Here is a 22,649-nt window from a genome sequence, read left to right as displayed (position 1 = left end):
TCATGCTTTTATGCCTTCTGCCTATTCTCTGTTCCCTCCTTTCATGCTCCTCACCACTTCTGAGTGATCCACCCTTTCCTCGTTCTTCTGTTCTGCATGTTTTCAGTGCTTGCTTCCTGGGTCGCTGATTGTCCCTGATAACCAATTGCCACAGTGACCGCAGAGTCTCCAGTGGCTTTCCCTCTTCACCTCAGGTTACTCCACACAAGAAAAAGTCACTGTCTATCTGGTAACAGAATATGCGTGCACTCCATTTTCTCATCTATTTTTCATATTAGTGAAGTAAAATTGATCCCATCGGCAACTTTGACATAGATGAAGAAATTCTGAAAAAGTTTACATAGTGGAGTCGAGCATAACCGACATGGTACACACGCCTATGGTTCAACATCTTCATCGTCGACTAACATTTGGTAAGCGACGCTGAAGGTTCGATGGAATATTTATGATTAAGACAAACACCAAATGAAGTAATCAGACCAAAAAAACAGTTATCAAATTAAAATCATTATTGGCTTAGTTATGTCATTTTATCAAAATTTATTCTCATTTACACCTTCAATACATTATATTTACACGTCATGCACGTATACATCCAAAAGCATGTGTAACTTCTTACGTTTCACATACATAATTTTGAGCGTCTTTTCCAATGACGTATAAGTAATTCCTATCATCACGGGAGATTGTGTTATCATCTTCCTACAAAACGCTTGCTGAGGAAAAGTTCACGCTTAATACAGACAAAGAATTTTTTTTTTTCAAAATATTTGTTTTTCTCTTTGTATTTACGTAACCTGTAAACCACACCATGGAGATCTCTCCTCCCTCGCCTGATCAACCGGTTCCTATAGCTGGAAAAAAGACGCGGGTGGATGTAATCTGACCTAAGATGGCGGACGTGATCTGAGGAGGAAGACGAGGTGGGTCTACTGACTGCGACAAGGAGAGGGGGGAGGGGAGTGGCTCTTTCCACCCGCAGAGGGAAGTATTATTTCTAATGCATATATATATATATATATATATATATATATATATATATATATATATATATATATATATATATATATATATATATATATATATATATATTCCTATGAATCCACGGGGAAAATGAAACACGAAAGGTTCCCAAGTGCACTTTCGTGTAATAATCACATCATCAGGGGAGACACAAGAGAGAAATACAACAGTCAGCTGATCTACATTGAAGAGACGAAGTTAGGACGCCATTTGGTAAACATGTGATTGTCCAAAACTGACTGTTGTATTTCTCTCTTGTGTCTCCCCTGATGATGTGATTATTACACGAAAGTGCACTTGGGAACTTTTCGTGTTTCATTTTCCCCGTGGACTCATAGGAATAGCTTGATCACGCGAAAAATTGTGATCCTTTCCAATATATATATATATATATATATATATATATATATATATATATATATATATATATATATATATATATATATATATACATATATATATATATTCGTACCGAAGACATTATCAACTATCACTGAAAATGCATAATGTTGGATTTAGCTGTTAATATCCACACGGTTATGATGCCAGATTCTTAAATACATACGTCAAACAAAACTTTACGAAATATATTGATCGTAATCTGAAAATTGTCTACACGTTGCTCGGTTCAATTGATATCAAAAGATGAGTAGATCTTAAGTCAGAAGTTGTAACATCCACGGATATAAAAAAGTTTACTGTGTCACTATCAGATGAAAGTATTACTTATGTCATGCATCATAGTTATCAGTAGTAACTTCATCATATTACAGTGCATTTTCCAATGTTGTTACACTACGGTTACTTCAGATCATTTAGTCTTTCTCTGTCACTGTTTGAAAGCTGGTGACACCATTGTGGTGTAACAGTAGTAAGGGTGATTACCAGCCAATATCTATAAAGATGTTCTGTGCTCACCAACTAATTTCTTCGTTGTTCTCCGTAGTCCAGCGTGCTCTGGGCTGGGTAATCAGTTTCGATGAGGAATTCTGTTTCTGACAAACCAGTTCCTTGGTTTTCCTTGTCATGTAATCAGTAGCGAGGGTTATTCTGTCTCTAGCGAGCAGTGCCTAAGTTGTCTGTGTTAACCAATCAGTATCGAATGGTGCTCTGTTTTTCACAATCCTGTTCCTAAGGTGTCAGTGTTAGCTAGTTGATAACGAGGAAGAGCTCTGTGATAAGCAACCCAATTTAGTTCCCAAGATTATTGTGTCAACCAATCAACAACGAAGTAAATTTTTGGCAACCCAATTCCAAGGGTCTCTGTGTTAGAAAATCAATAACGAGGGAGTGCTCTGTTTTAGCCAACCAGTTGTTTCGGTTCTCTAGGCCAACCAATCAGTAACGAGGGAATGCTCTGCTTTAGCAACCTACTTCCAAGTTTTGAGTCTGGAAATCAGCAACTAAGCGTCAGCCAGTCGACAAACTGGGTTTCGTGTTGGGTAATCAATAGCAAAAGTTCCCCCACTGGCGATCAATAACCAGGGCATTTTTACGCTATCCCTAGAACACACATTCCCATGTAAAACAACGATTATTTATCCCGCAAGGTTATCATTATTATTGTTATTAATGTGCAAAAAGCATGCCCAAGTTATAGGCATCTAGCAAAGGAGTCTCCTTAAATATGATCCAAGTCTTCATTCACGTGCGTGATTAAAAGAAATGCGGAAGCAAAGTTACACGAACGTCTAAAGACACTGTGATTTCATATCAAGGTCAAAGTACATCACTGTAGCGTGTGCCTTGTGCTGTCACCTAGCTTGTAAAACAAAATCAGCGTTACGGCATTTTTTGCGAACAGAACTTCGAGGGTTAACTTTTTTTAATCAACACTTTTTTTTTTGCAGTGGCCAGATTATATGCAGGGCTCTGCGTTATTTCAATCTTAACATTTGCATAACTATGCACTGAAGCTAGCTGAGTGGTTGTATGCATGCTTTTATTAACACCACTTGGCTGACAAAGCGGTAACTAAAGAATTCTTTATCAATCAAACAATAATTCAGGATCATCTGTATCACCAATCTGTATTGCGGGTTCAGTTAACGCTTACTGTAATTTTGATGTGATAAACAGGACACTAACATATATTTTGTAGTACACATTTAAATTGAATGTTTCCGAAGAGAGGTTTTATATAACATTTGACATCCTTTACACCAACAGTGGACCATATGGAGGGAGTTGCCGATGGGTTGAAGGTGGGGAGATCATAAAGAGGGGACACAGAGTCTAGAGAGGAAGGGGAATATGAGAGATATAGACCAGGGGAACGGGTGTCCAGTGAGGTCTGGCAGGAAGCAAGTTATAGTATTTCACCCGCCAGTTTCGATCGCTTATTGATTATTGGGCGTCACGATGTCGGGACCAAATTTTGTTGTAGCCTATCCCGCTGTTGGCATCATTCTGGTTCCTGTCTTTAATATATCTCGACGAGTTTATTTATTAATTATAATTACTGAGTAAGGAAGTGCAGAATTAAAATGTCGGCCGCAAAGACTTGAAATTTGCTTTAAAAACGATCGTAATAACCATTTTCTTCTCTGACTCTCCATCAAACTAACTTACTTCAAACTCACCAGCATTTGTATAGCTCTACAAGTTTTGATCATTACATAGGACGTAGGGTGGTAAATATGAAACTGAAACTAGCCCTGCTTTTCTTGCAAAATCTCGACATAGGTATTCGTTGGTAAATTCTCTCTCTCTCTCTCTCTCTCTCTCTCTCTCTCTCTCTCTCTCTCTCTCTCTCTCTCTCTCTCTCTCTCTCTCTCTCTCTCACACACACACACACATACACACATGCAAACGTATATCAAAACACTCAACGTTCAGGCATTTCCTTCAAAGGTAAGCACTTCACCTCTAACAAGCAGGAGTTCTTAGCTTCCGGCAGCAGCAAGAGCATGTCGCTGACTATTGCCTGAGTCAGCCAAGGATGTGGTGCTATACAATGCTCTGCGCGGAGAGACTTTGGTTGTCTCGCTGCCACTGACTAACTTTGCCACGGTTAAGGTTAAGGTTAGGGTGTATTGCAGTAACGGTGATGATCACACACTTTTTATTACTTTTGGAGCGTGAAAGGGTGATGCCGATCTTTTTTTCTTTTTGAGTATTTCCTTCGCTGTGGATTATAGTTAGCATTTTTGCTCTTTGGTTTATCGACAAGAATAATAATGAAGCCAATCCTGTTCCTTTTCCAAAAATGTGGACCGTTTACATTTTTCAGTTTTTAATTATTTATTGTCTAGATATACGTAAACAAAGCATTTCACTTTGAGTATAGACATTTGCCAAAATGAAGGTCACTGTCTCCGAGAGTTTGCTTATAGTTTCATTTTATCATAATTGGTCATAAAGATTAGACCCTTCCTGTTCATACCTCAGGTGTGAAGAAGTGTTTCTCTATGACTCATTCATAAGACGCTACACTCGAAATACACCATTAGGCTACAACGTCACCATTTATGGCAAAGTCGTCTCCTGAGCTCTGTGCCGGCTCTGGATATATACGAAACGTACGATAACTGAACAAAAACTTTTACCAAAGGGTTAGAATTATTGTTGGAAATCTACTTGCCACTATCGACTGATATTTTCTTCGAGAATAAATGCGAGAGCTAAATGTTGACAAACCTGCTCTCTGCAATGGAGTCTCTTCCAAAGTGCATCTGTGAATATTCTCTTCCAATACGGGAAGACAAACTGTCCCTGGCTCTACAAGAATTATTATGTGTATATCCTAGAAGATATTTTCGACTAACAAGGTCAGGCAGATCTGAGAAACTGATCTGCATTACAGACGTTATTTCTTTGTCAGTTTGGAGTGAACCATTCGGGTTGATAGAAAGGCCCAGTCGACTGTGGAACCTTCACTGGAGCTTGTGGTGGCTGGTGGGTTGGCCGCCCTCCATGGGTTAGCTTCCCCCCCCCCCCCTCCCACACACACACACACACACACACACACACACACCGCCCCTCCAGCCTTCCCCGGCTCACCCTCACTTCCCAGGTATTGCCACTCCCCGAAAAAGTTTCCACTCACCTCATCAGAATTAACCTGTGCTTAGTGTAGTGAGCGTATGAGCTCTGATAATATGATATAATCTTCGTCAACCAGTTTCTGAATATGTGGTCATGATTAGTATCATTTAACAGTAAAATCCATGGATCGGCTAATTACTTTTGGAAACATGGAAGTAGCTGATTTTCATTGAAAAAAGGGAAAACCATCTATTTCATATGTTTATTTATGACAACAGAAGAATGAGTTATTCCACGATTTTCTCTTCCGTGAGAGAAAGATCATTCATACTTTTGCTTTAAATATTCCATATGTTGGAAAGGTCAAGACAAAAATGTTACAGCAATAACTAAAATTCCTTCGTGTATTTCTCCCTCCACAGGATAGTCAAGGTGACAATCAATGTTCAGGAGAATCTTTGTTATTCGGAGAAAATAAACATCTTGCAAACAATGAGAAAACTCCCTATGTAAATTGAACTAACGAATAACCATAACGATGACTGGCCTACTGTTTCCATAACAGATACATGAATGCATAAATGGAGCAGTAAAAGAAAGTCATCAAAAACATCTCCAACACACGTGACCCAAACAAAAACATTCCAAAACTAATGTGAATAGTTATTTGGCATGAGGGAGGCATGAAGCCGTGGTTCATTGTCCCAGGACCAAGCAGGTAGTCTCGACCCAGACACGCTCAAACTCCAGACAGCACCCCGAACCCCAACGATCACTCCACCCACCACCATATGAACCTCTCAGAGCCCATCTTTGGAGTCTTTAAACCAATCATTCTCTCTTTTTAATCACTGGTATATGGTTACAGTTCAATGAACTGGTGGTGTAGAAAAGCACGTGCAAGCTTTTGGGAACATACATCCTCCAACATGTGATCACTGTGGGGGAGGGAGCGAGTCCTCCTCATCCCCAGGTGCCACATTGTCCTGCACGCCGCAGATTTTACATCACATTACATATTGCAAGATTTATGGAAGAACTTCTTGTGTTATAAAAGTTACCAAAAATCAAATTGGACCAATAGTTTGTCAAAATAAGCACGTGTAAAAAGTTATGCCCATTGTTGAGCACACATTTAAAACGCTGTACATTTATCCCCATGCAGTACATGGGGTATTCCGGCAATACATTTTCATTTTAACACACAAGTTAGTTTCTTAAGGTCAATTAATTTTTATTGGTCGATATCGACACTGAACACTTAGGCGTTTTATTTCCATTATGACATATCATAAAAGCATTATTTCCAAAAATGTACGCTTCTAAGGTTTAATAAGCCTGTCCTCAAGTTTTAATCTATTTGGGATCAATATAGGATATGTAAGAACTATCCCACTCTTCCTTATTCCTTTCTCAAACGAATACAGTTCCTGGAGTGATCATTCCTAGAGGCGCGCCGCCTACTCATATTTCTCATGAAGGAGATGATGAAACGCTCCCCTGCCTGTCCTCCATGCGGTAGGATCTCCCTCACTCCACCATCTCAGGGTCAGTTCCCTCCTACAAAAGGACCAGTACCTGAAAATGGCTTGTTAAATACTGACTTTTTAAATTCCATAGATAAACATAAGCGATGACAAGAGAACCATTATACAAGATATCAATTTCTTCAGTTTGATATCCACATTAAGCTTCACATATAATGTTCATTTGAAAGATAACAGAAAATGAACATTTGTCGGTACCCTGAGCGAGAGTAGGTCCTCAATTGATGAAATTGTCAGAGGTACCAGGGTGGCTGAAAAGTTTTGAAAGTAAAGAGAATAGTAAAGTTTCATATAATTCAATTTGGTATCCTTTGATTACTCTTTAATATATCATAGAATACAATCAAGTGTAAAGGGTTTAGTACCCAAATATATCACCTGTGCACTTGAAGATTTCAACGCGTCCAATGTTGGTAGCTTTGTCGTGGATGATTAGCTCCTCCCACTTCACAGTCTCGGATTACTTCCTCGTTGTAGTAACACGGACAGAGACGGTTGAAGCTTCGGATGAGGGGTTGGACCTGACCGTCTATAGTGGGTTCACGACGCTCCTGTTTTCAGTGTTGATCCTGTGGGGATCTGTGAACGAAAACCGTGTGCTGTAATTGGATGTATCGAACTTGAGTTTTTTACGGAACCTCTGACGTCGAGTGTATAATGTCTGCCATTAAATATATTGGAGGACTGAAGGCTTATTTGTCCAGGGGGGAATGTGTAAATGAAAGTTCAATCTTCAGACTCCACTATCAGTTCACTGTTGTGCTTCTGATCGGATCTTCGGTGCTACTCACCGCAGCCGAGTTCTTTGGATCGCCCATTGACTGCATCACAAACCTCCAGAAGAATGTCGTCAACACGTATTGTTGGATACACTCGACGTTCACTATACAAGACTTCTATTTACGGTAAGTCTGAGACAATATTAATCTCGATCAACATATTATGGTTGTGACTTATGAGTCAGTTATATTCCAGTCTTTAACATTTATAATACGAGGACTAAAGGGATATTGAAAATATATGTTGTAATATGTAATAAGAATAATCTTGCATGATTTTGTTATCTTATTATAATGTGTTATCGTTTTTGATCAAGGATGCTGGTGGCTCTCATTGCCACAAGTTTTCCTGTCCAGATTGGGACAAAAACATAGTTTGCATCATTTCGTAAGTGTTGATTATTGTAGGCATAATGAACTCTCGGGATGGGTCGACATTTACCCTTGATTTGCGTCTTTATAAATTTTGTATATTTCGTTAATGGATATGGGAAACTTTTTCTGTACATTATTATTTTTGGCTTATCATGCATATGCCGAATTAAGTTTGGCATTTATCAGAATCATGCATGTGATTGATATTGTCCATGATTAGGTTAGATAAAGTTGGATTATATGTATTGAATTGTCTTTCATATATTCTCATAAGAATTTGCATAGAAAAACTAAAAAAAAAATCGCGAATGGTATTAATCCCACCGAAAGTGAATGAGTATAACTTGGTAACTTTCAGTCTTGGAAGTAGAATTAAAGTTCTATTTAAGGAGATTGTAACGTTAGGAAGTACAAAGGAGGTGAAACATCATCTGATCTTTGTGTTCCAACGAGGCAGTATGTGATATTGGAAGAGAATAAAGTTTGGTGTAAAGCATTTAATAAGTCAACCAGGCATTGTGTTAGGTGGATGTTGAAAACAAAAGCGAGTAAATAAATATTTACCGTATTTTTCGTTGATAAGGAAATGCATTACCTATTTAACAGTTTGTCCCCTCTTGTGATTACCATAATCCTTTCCATACTTCGTAGTTTATGTTAGAAAGACGATTTTTGGTCGGAAAATACGTAGAACACCTTCGATCAACAAAATGAAAGGTAGGGGAGCTTCCTTTCTCCATTACTCTACTATATCTGTCTTTGGAAAGGAAGCAAAACAATAAGGAAATTCAGTGGCTGGGAAAACAAGCCAACCAAGAATGCTAATCTTTCTTAATCGGGGAAAGGGTTCAGTAGTGGAAGCTGGGTCTTTAGGTAGCTTTAAACGATGGTTGGATGTGTATATGGGTTCGTTCAGGTAGTAGGGTTTTAGGGTGGACAGACTCGGAACCTGCCTAGCATGGACCAATAGTCCTCTTGCAGTGTCCTCACTTCTTATGTTCTCATGTATATAAACTGTATGAACATATCTGAAGCCAAGCCTTTTTTTTTTTTTATCTTATTTCAAGGATACAGTAGAACATTCCAAACCTGTTTTAGGGTTTTCTCTGTGAATCATCGGGATGGGCCTCTTACCTCATTGTCTGATATCTTACTGCAACATTCGTAAAAGGACCTACTGGTTTGTAACTGTGTTGTCATCTCTATCCTCTATAGAGATGACTTCCAGAAAAGAATGGATAGTTACGGTAAGACCTTTGTAATATAACTTCATCAAGTTGGTCATATTACTGAGCGCAATAACGCTCGTGCTTGACCATCAAGATTGTCATCTGGCAAATACTGTTTTGGTGATCTGTAATCTGTAGGTTACTAAAAGATTTTACTGACCGTGTTTATATTTTGCCTCATTTAAATATATCTACTTGTAAAAAGGCCACTCGGTATTATGCCAGTATTATTTGATTTTATTACATTTTTCGAGAGGCGTACAAATATAAATTCTGGTGAGCGAAAATTTGATTTTACCTTGAGAGAAAAACGTAGGAGAGCTCTTGCTGTCTTAATTTTGAAGTGAAGGGAAAGTGTTGGGTTACGGCAGTCGAAGCACCTCCACAGCCTTCAGCTCTGACACCCTTCCTAAACCTAGTTTTTTTTTTTTTTTTCAGTGGAACGTTATAATCATGAAACCAAAAATTTTTCAGGAATGGCCGAGAAACTTTTATTTAAAGATAATGTATGAAACTTCATAATAACTTGACATAATCCCTGTTGACCCGCTAGTATCGATATATTTGTTTATATTTGTTGGCAAAGTACTTTATTTATTTTTCCAGATGCCTATGTGTCTGAATGTTCAAAAGCAAACAGTTGTTTGTGGCGAACTAGGATTTCAGACTATTCTTCTCGTGTATAAGCCATGCGTTTCTCAAACCTAACAGTTCATGAATCTTTACAAATAAAATATATATCTGACACGTCAAACAAAACTCTTCCATACTTTGTGTGTTGTATGTTTTTTTTTGTTGTAGGTTGAGGTTTTATATTTGAATTGATATTTTTGCGATGAATGAATATGATTCGTAGGTTTATCTGATGTGCTTCTCTATAAGTCGGTCAAATTGGTTAATATGAATATCTTTAACAGGGTATTTTGACAATGACATAATGTACGTATATATGAAGGTAGTAGTTTAAGTTTTTAACATCAGAATATTTCGATAATATCTATTATATATGTATTTAGCTGCCATGTCTATTCACATTTTCTCTCATCGGTTGTTTATGTATATTTCACAAACAAATTGTTTTGATGTGATAAATGTTATGTCCAGTGATCCACATGTGTAGCTACTTTATATGGATAGTGGTTGCCCGAGTACCTTCATCCTAAGAGTAATATCTGCACGTGGTTTGTTAATATTTCTGTTACATCTTGTGTCGTTTGTAAGCATCTGATTTCCATCTTCTAGGCTACATCAGCTGGATTTTACGAAATTTTAAGACCGATACTGTCATCTTCCATGCTTCGTGAACACCTTTGTTCTGTCACCACCCTCACTCTATGAACACTCTTGCCCGATCACCAGTCTCACTTCTTTGCTCCATTAGCACCCTCATTACATGAACACTGCTTCATCACCATCTACATCCGATAAACACCCTTGCTTCATCACCACCCTCACCCTATGAGCACCCTTGCTCCATCGCTACCCTTACTCCATGAATACCTGTGCTCCATCACCACATTCAGTTATAAGGCACAAGTCTCTTTTTTATTATAAGAAACATATTTCCTGATTCAGAAGTTTTAGGACAATGAAACTCGTTCCTTCTTCTCCACTTCATCCACACTTCACTACCACCGGTACTCAAATCACCTTTGCTCCACCATTATTATCACCGCTTCATTACCACCTGCACATCATCACCCTGTGGAGCATCATGCTCCCTTTGGCGGAGACGTTGAATTTCTTATAAACATGAAACATCTCCTTATAAACATATGAACATGAAATATATACTGTTTTGTTTAGAACTTTAGAGGAAGTATAAATGGCTTGCCAGGATTAAGTCATGCCTGAGTATGTTTACGTATGATGTTAAATTCATAAAAAGTGTGTATAGGGTTGTAACAAACAAGGAGGTTAGACAGACTCTAGTTGTGGTCAGGTAAATGATTGAAGGTCATCCTTACCAAGTGTTTGGTGATACAGAAAAGCCTGTTCATGATTCCATAATGCAGGAAACAAATTAAACGTAGGTTTTTGGAATTACCCGTTGGGGGAATTATGAAGAGGGGCAGTTATCAATCGGTTAACATGAAACGGTGTTCAGGGGTATTTACAATCTGGTAAACCTAGATTAGTTCAGGTATCACCAGCTTAATTGATTAACTCCATTAGAATGAAATGTAAATGTGACAAAAAAATTGTTGAGGTGCGTTATTTCAAATTCCAGTATGCTCATCTCAGATGAAAAATAGATAACAGAATTTAAAAAATCTTAGCGATTTCATGAGGCTGTCAGCTTTTTCTTGGATGTGGATTGGCCAAAGAGTGCAATGTTTAGCTAAAAATCTTATGCTGTAGTATTTTCATTAATTAACGAGCTTCTGTCATGAATTTTCTCCCTGAATTTTTGATATTCAGTTAATGCAGTAATTGAGTGCCTGAGACTACAAATTTTCGAGAAATGTGGGTCATAAAGATATCTACTTATTGTCATTCATCACTAATTTTTTTGGTCCTACACTGATTTTTACGGTGTCTCTTATGAGGAGGCTCTTCCAATTAGATTTTCGTGTTGTACATCCACTCTAATATGATTTGTTTTATCCCAGTTAGGTGAAATTTCAATGGTAACATTAATGGTTTTGTAAGCAGAGTTGTGATGTGATGGCAGTTTATAAAAAATATTAATTAACTATTTATGCTTTGCATTTTATGAATTAGATGTCTGTTGAGTCTTTACAGTTCATAATAAGATTTTATGTGAAAGTATTTTAAGTATCAACGTTGAAAATAGTAAGAGCCCTTCATCCTTATTTATCCATATGCAAAATGTTATTGTCTGTAACAGTCTTTTAGGATGTGTAGCATGATCTTACCATTAGAGATTATTGATATTCATGCAGGATATGATCCGTTGCTGTTAGTATTCTTCCATGTACTGTATCCCCTCTTTCTCTTTCATTAACTCAGTTTCCAATTTTCCAATTTTTAATTATGAAAATAATTCGTAGAATACCAGTTCACTACTTGATGTTATATTGTATTGTTCATGAATTTGAGATGTTCCTGGCAAGAATGTACGACTTGTTTTTATGTTGGGCTGCTGTATGTAAGCTCTAGTCATTATAGGAAATTTCTATTACCAACAGAGAAAGGGCTGCCCAGGTCGCACAACCTGGTGTTGGTCCTCCGGATGGTTATGGTGAGGAGATAGAGGATAAATGGAGATTCCATAACTACTACCAGTGGGTCGTCTTTTTCCTTTTCTTCCAAGTAAGTTAGTTTTCGTTGTTGTTGTTATTGATTTGTGTTGGTGCCATGCATGCAGAGAGAAAACGGATTTGATTCTTTGATAGGATATCAAGTGTAGTCAGTTTAGAAGAGTCCTTATTACATTGCATTATGCAAAGAATGATTAGTTATGATTATTCTGTTTGAAGTTTTTCCTTCATTTATTTTGTGATAGTTTTTAAAAGTCATACTTCATCAGTAGTTACTAGTTATTATATTTTTTCATACTAATCGCCATTTCCCGCGTTAGCGAGGTAGCATTAAGAACAGAGGACTGAGCCTTTAAGGGAAATCTTAACTTGGCCCCCTTCTCTGTTCCTTCTTCTGGAAAATTTAAAACGAGAGAGAGAGAGAGAGAGAGAGAGAGAGAGAGAGAGAGAGAGAGAGAGAGAGAGAGAGAGAGAATACTTCCACGTATTCCCTGCATGTCGCAGGCGACTAAAAGGGGAAGTGGGGGGGGCTGGGAATCCTCCCCCCTCGTTTTAAATTTTCCAAAAGAAAGAACAGAAGGGGGCTAAGTGAGGATATTTCCTCAAAAGCTCAGTCTTCTGTTCTTAACGCTACCTCGCTAATGCGGGAAATGGCGAATGGTATATATATATATATATATATATATATATATATATATATATATATATATATATATATATATCTTTCTTTCTTTCTTTCTTTCATACTATTCGCCATTTCCCGCGATAGCAAGGTAGCGTCAAGAACAGAGGACTGGGCCCCTGAGAGAATATTCTCACCTGACCCACCCCTCCGCTCCTTCTTTTGCGAGGTAGCACAAGGAAACAGACGAAAGAATGGCCCAACCCATTCACATACACATGTATATACATAATACACATGTATATACATAAACGCCCACACACGCACATATACATACCTATACGTTTCATCGTATACATACATATACAGACATATACATATATACACATGTACACACTCATACTTGCTGCCCCCATCCATTCCCATTGCTTCTCGCCACACATGAAATGGCACCCACCTCCCCGCGCGCGGGCTCCAGGAAAAGACAACAAAGGACACATTCGTTCACACTCGGTCTCTAATTGTCATGTGAGAAATCACCTTGGAGCTCGTGATCTCTAAAATGCTGATAATCCACTGGAAAATGAAACTTGATGGAATTCTAAGTGCACTTTCGTGTAATGATTACATCATCAGGGGAGATATAAGAAAGAAATGTCATTTGATATACAAGGAAGAGACGTAGCTTGGACCCCCTTGGTAAACAAGCGGTTTCGGTAACGCTTGCTTACCAATGGCGTCCTAGTTACGTCTCTTCCATGTATATTAACAGATTTATATTTCTCTTTCTAGTTACCCCCACCCACCCGATGATGTGATCATCACACGAAAGTGCGCTCGGGAACTTATAATGTTTCATTTTCCAGTGGATTATCAGCATTATATATATATATATATATATATATATATATATATATATATATATATATATATATATATATATATAGTGAAAAGTTTTTATCGAGGATGTAAGGCATGTGTACGTGTAGGAAGAGAGGAAAGTGATTGGTTCTCAGTGAATGTAGGTTTGCGGCAGGGGTGTGTGATGTCTCCATGGTTGTTTAATTTGTTTATGGATGGGGTTGTTAGGGAGGTGAATGCAAGAGTTTTGGAAAGAGGGGCAAGTATGAAGTCTGTTGTGGATGAGAGAGCTTGGGAAGTGAGTCAGTTGTTGTTCGCTGATGATACAGCGCTGGTGGCTGATTCATGTGAGAAACTGCAGAAGCTGGTGACTGAGTTTGGTAAAGTGTGTGAAAGAAGAAAGTTAAGAGTAAATGTGACTAAGAGCAAGGTTATTAGGTACAGTAGGGTTGAGGGTCAAGTCAATTGGGAGGTAAGTTTGAATGGAGAAAAACCGGAGGAAGTAAAGTGTTTTAGATATCTGGGAGTGGATCTGGCAGCGGATGGAACCATGGAAGCGGAAGTGAATCATAGGGTGGGGGAGGGGGCGAAAATCCTGGGAGCCTTGAAGAATGTGTGGAAGTCGAGAACATTATCTCGGAAAGCAAAAATGGGTATGTTTGAAGGAATAGTGGTTCCAACAATGTTGTATGGTTGCGAGGCGTGGGCTATGGATAGAGTTGTGCGCAGGAGGGTGGATGTGCTGGAAATGAGATGTTTGAGGACAGTGTGTGGTGTGAGGTGGTTTGATCGAGTAAGTAATGTAAGGGTAAGAGAGATGTGTGGAAATAAAAAGAGCGTGGTTGAGAGAGCAGAAGAGGGTGTTTTGAAATGGTTTTGGCACATGGAGAGAATGAGTGAGGAAAGATTGACCAAAAGGATATATGTGTCGGAGGTGGAAGGAACGAGGAGAAGTGGGAGACCAAATTGGAGGTGGAAAGATGGAGTGAAAAAGATTTTGTGTGATCGGGGCCTGAACATGCAGGAGGGTGAAAGGAGGGCAAGGAATAGAGTGAATTGGATCGATGTGGTATACCAGGGTTGACGTGCTGTCAGTGGATTGAATCGGGACATGTGAAGCGTCTGGGGTAAACCATGGAAAGTTGTGTGGGGCCTGGATGTGGAAAGGGAGCTGTGGTTTCGGGCATTATTGCGTGGCAGCTAGAGACTGAGTGTGAACGAATGGGGCCTTTGTTGTCTTTTCGTAATGCTACCTCGCACACATGAGGGGGGAGGGGGAAGGTATTCCATGTGTGGCGAGGTGGCGATGGGAGTGAATGGGGGCAGACAGTGTGAATTGTGTGCATGGGTATATATGTATGTGTCTGTGTATGTATATATTTGTGTACATTGAGATGTATAGGTATGTATATTTGCGTGTGTGGATGTGTGTGTGTATACATTGTGTATGGGGGTGGGTTGGGCCATTTCTTTCGTCTTGTTTCCTTGATCTACCTCGCAAACGCGGGAGACAGCGACAAAGCAAAATAAAATAAATGAATATATATATATATATATATATATATATATATATATATATATATATATATATATATATATATTACGAACTCAATACTTATTCGAGCGAGGTTGCCAGTAACATATATATGTTACAAGTACTATACTGATCCTTGTCTTTGCAAGGACGTTAGATTTGTTATGTTGCACAACTCAGGATAACACTATCTTAACGTTGTGGGATTAAAACAAACACCAGGGTTAGAATTACGTATAATGAAAGAATTCAAGTGTACAAGGTGAGCACATAAATCAGGCATGAATCATTTACGTTAACACTAAACGTGAGTTTAACATTGAACCTGTATTTAACATTGAGCATGAGTTAACATTCCAGATAAGATTTCAAACCAGGAGATCTCTTTCCTTTATGACAATTTGTTCAATAACATTACACTTAGACCTGACGTGACACAGTAAACATCATCGTTACACTAAGCTAAATTTGACGTGACAGTAAACATCATCGTTACACTTAGCTAAACCTGACGTGACACAGCAAACATATTACAAAGTAGGGCAGCGGTGGCTACGGGGTTCCAGACAGGGAAAGCCTACATTACCTTGCTGGGCTCGGGACTTCTGAAGGAATCTACTCCCAGACGATCGTCTGAGCCTTTTATCTGAAGGACCAGCAAGGCAGGAACAGCTAGCCACGCCTTGACCCGCTACCTATGGCTACGATAGGTCGGAATGACACAATTGCCCTTGATAGGTCAAAAGACTGATTGTCACGCCCTCATCTTGACGTGATTGGCTGAAGGAGGCCTAAGGTCCGGCCCTCATCTTCAATCTTCTTTGTTCCCTAGTTCACGGCAGCAGCGAACGTACGGGATGACATACTTGACCTGACGCCACTGATAAGGGTCCGGGTGCTGGAGGACGGGTAAACATCTGCTTCGAAACAGAATTACTAAGACAGATAACTCGGTCAGGGAAGTGAGATCCGAGCCAATAGCAAAAACACCCTACACAAAGGCACGCCATACACACTGGATGTTGTGGATAGGGTGCTGTGGTTCCATTGCGTTACACATGACAGCTAGAGAAAGGATTTGAGCAAATGTGACCTTTTTCGTGTTTCCTTGTGTTGCGTCGCTGTCCCTTGGGGAGGGGGGGGGGTGCTTTTTCCTATGGGTCGGGACGGCACGTATGAATATATATTATGTGCTTGTTTTTGTATATATGTACAAGATAGTGTAATCTTTCTTCGTCTGTTTCCTGGTGCCACCTCGCTGACACGAGAAACAGCGATCAAGTATAAAAAAAGATAAATAATTAGATAAATATGTATGTTTGTATATACCTGTATGAGTGGATTTGTCTTTGTTCCCAGCCGCTACTTGCTAATACGGGAAAGAGGGATCAAGTATAATAGTAGATAATATATATATATATATATATATATATATATATATATATATATATATATATATATATATATATATATATATATAAGTTATTATTATACTTTGTCGCTGTCTTCCGCGTTAACGAGGTAGCGCAAGGAAACAGACGAAAGAATGGCCCAACCCACCCACATACACATGTATATACACCTCCACACACGCACATATACCTATACATTTCAACGTACTATATACATATATATACATACACAGACGTATACATATATACACACGCACATAATTCATACTTGCTGCCTTTATTTTTTCTCGTCGCCACCCCGCCACACATGAAATGACAACCCCCTCCCCAAGCATGCGCACGAGGTAGCGCTAGGAAAAGACAACAAAGGCCACGTTCGTTCACAATCAATCTCTAGCTGTCATGTATAATGCACCGAAATCACAGCTCCCTTTCCATATCCAGTCCCCACAAAACTGTTCATGGTTTACCCCAGACGCTTCACATGCCCTGGTTCAATCCACTGACAGCACGTCAAAGGCTCAAATTGGGGTGTCTAAATGTGTGTGGATGTAACCAAGATGAGAAAAAAGGAGAGATAGGTAGTATGTTTGAGGAAAGGAACCTGGATGTTTTGGCTCTGAGTGAAACGAAGCTCAAGGGTAAAGGGGAAGAGTGGTTTGGGAATGTCTTGGGAGTAAAGTCAGGGGTTAGTGAGAGGACAAGAGCAAGGGAAGGAGTAGCACTACTCCTGAAACAGGAGAGGTGGGAGTATGTGATAGAGTGTAAGAAAGTAAACTCTAGATTGATATGGGTAAAACTGAAAGTGGATGGAGAGAGATGGGTGATTATTGGTGCATATGCACCTGGGCATGAGAAGAAAGATCATGAGAGGCAAGTGTTTTGGGAGCAGCTGATTGTGTTAGTAGTTTGATGCACGAGACCGGGTTATAGTGATGGGTGATTTGAATGCAAAGGTGAGTAATATGGCAGTTGAGGGAATAATTGGTGTACATGGGGTGTTCAGTGTTGTAAATGGAAATGGTGAAGAGCTTGTAGATTTATGTGCTGAAAAAGGACTGGTGATTGGGAATACTTGGTTTAAAAAGCGAGATATACATAAGTATACGTATGTAAGTAGGAGAGATGGCCAGAGAGCGTTATTAGGTTACATGTTAATTGATAGGCATGCGGAAGAGACTTTTGGATGTTAACGTGCTTAGAGGTGCAACTGGAGGGATGTCTGATCATTATCTTGTGGAGGCGAAGGTGAAGATTTGTAGAGGCTTTCAGAAAAGAAGAGAGAATGTTGGGGTGAAGAGAGTGGTAAGAGTAAGTGAGCTTGGGAAGGAGACTTGTGTGAGGAAGTATCAGGAGAGACTGAGTACAGAATGGAAAAAGGTGAGAACAAAGGACGTAAGGGGAGTAGGGAGGAATGGGATGTATTTAGGGAAGCAATGATGGCTTGCGCAAAGATGCTTGTGGCATGAGAAGCGTGGGAGGTGGGCAGATTAAAAAGGGTGGTGAGTGGTGGGATAAAGAAGTAAGATTATTAGTGAAAGAGAAGAGAGAGGCATTTGGACGATTTTTGCAGGGAAATAATGCAAATGAGTGGGAGTTGCATAAAAGAAAGAGGCTGGAGTTCAAGAGGAAGGTGCAAGAGGTGAAAAAGAGGGCAAATGAGAGTTGGGGTGAGAGAGTATCATTAGATTTTAGGGAGAATAAAAAGATGTTTTGGAATGAGGTAAATAAAGTGCGTAAGACAAGGGAACAAATGGGAACTTCAGTGAAAGGGGCTAATGGGGAGGTGATAACAAGTAGTGGTGATGTGAGGAGATAGAGTGAGTATTTTGAAGGTTTGTTGAATGTGTTTGATGATAGAGTGGCAGATATAGGGATGTTTGGGTCAAGAAGGTGTGCAAAGTGAGAGGGTTAAGGAGAATGATTTGGTAAACAGAGAAGTAGTAAAAGCCCTGTGGAAGATGAAAGCCGGCAAGGCAGCGGGTTTAGATGGTATTGCAGTGGAATTTATTAAGAAAGGGGGTCTCCTTGTACGACACGCAGGGAATACGTGGGAAGTATTCTTTCTCCCCTATCCCCAGGGATAAACATGTTCTCAAATTCTGTTCTCTTATGAAAAGAAAATTGTTAGGAACTTACTGTGTTCGTTATATTTAGTCATATTGGAAGTTAAGTTTGATATGTTCAAAGCTAGTAGGTTCTTGGTTGCTTTGTTTTTGTAAGCCCAGGTACTAAAGTGAATTATTTATTTTCAGGCTGCTCTTTGCTATATTCCAAAGTTTGTTTGGAATAACTGTGAAGGTGGACTGATGGCAACTATAGCCAAAGGGCTCAGCCCTGGACTGCACAAGGAGGATGAAGTCAGTTCTCGCAAAAAAGTCATCATTGACTACATTGTTAAACATATACGGGTATGTGAAGCACTTTACACTTAGTACCCAAGTTGTTAATAAGTAAAGAAGAGGATATATTTTCACATATGTTGGTAGTTTCATGAATCAGCTGATGATGCACATGATTTTATTGAGGCTAGAATTGTTAGGGGAGTTTTAGTAAGTGATAAAGTAATCAGAGTTTTGAGAGTCTAGAGTTAAAACGAGAAACAAAACCTGCACTTAGTTAATGTTTTTGTGTTGCATATATATTAAGTGCATTTATCTGTTGCAGATGCACAATGGATATGTCTTCAAGTACTGGTTTTGTGAGTTGCTGTGCTTTGTTAATATTGTTGGTCAACTCTTCCTCATTGACAGATTCCTTGGAGGAGAATTTCTAACATATGGCCCAAAAGTAAGTCCTTTTTCCATTAGTTTAAGGAATTGGGGCAATGTGATGCAATGTAGATGCTATGTACAGTACCTGTAACCTGTTGGACATAATATATGTCCTCTAGTTAGCTGGGGTTGGTAGTACTTTATTTGGTGTGAGGGTATTCAACTTCAGTGAGTGGAAATAGAGTGTCAGAGTCGAATGTGAATTGTACATATTTAATAACAATTGTTGGAATAAACTTTTTGGAGAAATTTAGATCAGTAAAGTTAATGAATTTGATGAATTTTTGATTTACTTATTTTTTTATTTATTATACTTGATCACTGTTTCCTGTGTCAGCGAGGTAGCACCAGGAAACAGATGAAGAATGACCCATCCACTCATATGCACACATATATCTACATATATGTCACATGGAGGGAATGAGTGAGAAGAGATTGACAAAGAGGATTTATATGTCAGAGGTGGAGGGAACAAGAAGTGGAAGACCAAATTGGAGGTGAAGGGATGGAGTGTAAAAGATTTTTGAGTGATCAGGGCCTGAACATACAGGAGGGTGAAAGGCTTGCAAGGAATAGAGTGAATTGGAACGATTTGGTATACCAGGGTCGACGTGTTGTCAATGAATTGAACTAGGGCTTGTGAAGCGTCTAGGGTAAACCATGGAAAGTTTTGTAGGGCCTGGATGTGAAGAAGGAGCTGTGGTTTCGGTGCATTACACACGACAGCTAGACTGAGTGTGAATGAATGTGGCCTTTGTTGTCTTTTTCTAGCGCTGCCTCGCGTGTGCCTTGGGGGAAGGGGAGTGCCATTTCATGTGTGGCAGGGGGGCGACGGGAATGGATGAAGGCAGCAAGTATGAATATGTACATGTATGTGTATGTATGTATATGTTGAAATGTATAGGTATGTGCATGTATGGCCATTTATGTATATACATGTGTATGTGGGTGGGTTGGGCCATTCTTTCGTCTGTTTCCTTGCACTACCTTGCTACGCGGGAGAAAGCAACTAAGTTAATGAAAATAAATATGTATATATATATATGTGTGTGTGTGTGTGTGTGTGTGTGTGTGTGAGAAGGAAATGGAGAGTGAGTATTTTGAAGATTTGTTGAATGTGTTAGATGGTAGTGGCAGATGTAGGGTGTTTTGGTTGAGATGGTGTGTGAAGTGAAAGGTTAGGGAGAATGATTTTGTAAACAGAAAAGAGAGGTAGTGAAAGCTTTGTGGAAGATGAAAGCTGGCAAGGCATCGAGTTCGGATGGCATTGCAATGGAATTTATTAAAAAAGGGGGTAACTGGGTTGTTGACTAGTTGGTAAGGATATTTAATGTATGTATGGCTCATGGTGAAGTGCCTGAGGATTGGCAGAATGCATGCATAGTGCCATTGTACAAAGGCAAAGGGGATAAACGTGAGTGCTCAAATTACAGGGGTATAAGTTTGATGAGTATTCCTGGGAAATTATATGGGAGGGTATTTTGATTGAGAGGGTGAAGGCATGTACAGAGCATCAGACTGGGGAAGAGCAGTGTGGTTTCAGAAGTGGTAGAGGATGTGTGGATCAGGTGTTTGCTTTGAAGAATGTTTGTAAGAAATACTTAGAAAAACAAATGGATTTGTTTGTAGCATTTATGGATCTGGAGAAGGCATACGATAGAGTTGATAGAGATGCTTTGTGGAAGGTATTAAGAATATATAGTGTGGGAGGCAAGTTGCTGGAAGCAGTGAAAAGTTTTTATCGAGGATGTAAGGCATGTGTACAGGTAGGAAGAGAGGAAAGTGATTGGTTCTCAGTGAATGTCGGTTTGTGGCAGGGGTGCGTGATGTCTCCATGGTTGTTTAATTTGTTTATGGATGGGGTTGTTAGGGAGGTGAATGCAAGAGTTTTGGAAAGAGGGGCAAGTATGTAGGCTGTTGTGGATGAGAGGGCTTGGGAAGAGAGTCGGTTGTTCGCTGATGATACAGGGCTGGTGGCTGATTCATGTGAGAAACTGCGGAAGCTGGTGACTGAGTTTGGTAAAGTGTGTGAAAGAAGAAAGCTGAGAGTAATTGTGAATAAGAGCAAGGTAATTAGGTACAGTAGGGTTGAGGGACAAGTCAGTTGGGAGGTAAGTTTGAATGGAGAAAAACTGGAGGAAGTGAAGTGTTTTAGATATCTGGGAGTGGATTTGGCAGCGGATGGAACCATGAAAGCGGAAGTGAGTCACAGTTTGGGGAAGGGGGCGAAAGTGCTGGGAGCGTTGAAGAATGTATGGAAGGCAAGAACATTATCTCGGAAAGCAAAAATGGATATGTTTGAAGGAATAGTGGATCCAACAATGTTATATGGTTGCGAGACATGGGCTATAGATAGGGTTATACGGAGGAGGGTGGATGTGCTGGAAATGAGATGCTTGAGGACAATATGTGGTGTGAGTTGGTTTGATTAAGTAATGAAAGAGTAAGAGAGATGTGTGGTAATAAAAGAGTGTGGTTGAGAGAACAGAAGAGGGTGTATTGAAATGGTTTGGTCACATGCATGGAGAGAATGAGTGAGGAAAGATTGACAAAAAGGATACATGTGTCAGAGGTGGAGGGAATGAAGAGAAGTGGGAGACCAAATTGGAGGTGGAAGGATGGAGTGAAAAAGATTTTGAGCGATTGGGGCCTGAACATACAGGAGTGTGAAAGGCGTGCAAGGAATAGAGTGAATTGGAACAATGTGGTGTACCGCGGCCTATGTGCTGTCAATGGGTTGAACCAGTGCATGTGAAGCGTCTGGGGTAAACCATGGACAGTTTTGTAGGGGCCTGGATGTGGAGAGGGAGCTGTGATTTCGGTGCATTATACATGACAGCTACAGAATGAGTGTGAAGGAATGTGGCCTTTGTTGTCTTTTCCTAGCGCTACCTCGCACACATGCAGGGGGAGGGGGTTGTCATTTCATGTGTGACGGGGTGGCGATGGGAATGAATAAAGGCAGCAAGTATGAATTATGTACATGTGTATATATATGTATATGTCTGTGTATGTTTATATATGTATACATTTAAATGTATAGGTATGTATATGTGCATGTGTGGACATGTATGTTTATACATGTGTATGTGGGTGGTTTAGGCCATTCTGTCATCTGTTTCCTTGCGCTACCTCGCTAAAGTGGGAGACCGACAAAGTATAATAAATAAAATAGATAAATATATATGGAAGGATATTGATTGAGATGGTAGAGGCATGTACAAAGCATCAGATTGGGGAAGAGCAGTGTGGTTTCAAAAGTGATAGATGATGTGTGGATCA

The 22,649-nt window shown here is 39.6% G+C and overlaps 1 protein-coding gene across 1 annotated transcript in view; it reads left to right on the top strand.

The window, feature by feature from the left end:
• The first annotated feature begins 7,045 nt into the window (after positions 1 to 7,045).
• LOC139749245 (innexin inx1-like) overlaps positions 7,046 to 22,649 on the top strand; it is a 28,037-nt gene continuing 12,433 nt past the window's right edge. The window contains exons 1-4 of the mRNA XM_071662972.1: positions 7,046 to 7,462; positions 12,093 to 12,216; positions 18,849 to 19,004; positions 19,261 to 19,383. Coding sequence (XP_071519073.1) covers positions 7,215 to 7,462; positions 12,093 to 12,216; positions 18,849 to 19,004; positions 19,261 to 19,383 — 651 coding nt within the window. The 5' untranslated portion in view covers positions 7,046 to 7,214. The remainder of the gene's footprint in view (positions 7,463 to 12,092; positions 12,217 to 18,848; positions 19,005 to 19,260; positions 19,384 to 22,649) is intronic.

This window comes from Panulirus ornatus, chromosome 6, assembly GCF_036320965.1.
Source record: "Panulirus ornatus isolate Po-2019 chromosome 6, ASM3632096v1, whole genome shotgun sequence".
Classification (NCBI taxonomy): domain Eukaryota; kingdom Metazoa; phylum Arthropoda; class Malacostraca; order Decapoda; family Palinuridae; genus Panulirus; species Panulirus ornatus.
Note: the sequence above shows the minus strand (reverse complement) of the source record. Positions and strands in the feature narration are given on the sequence as shown.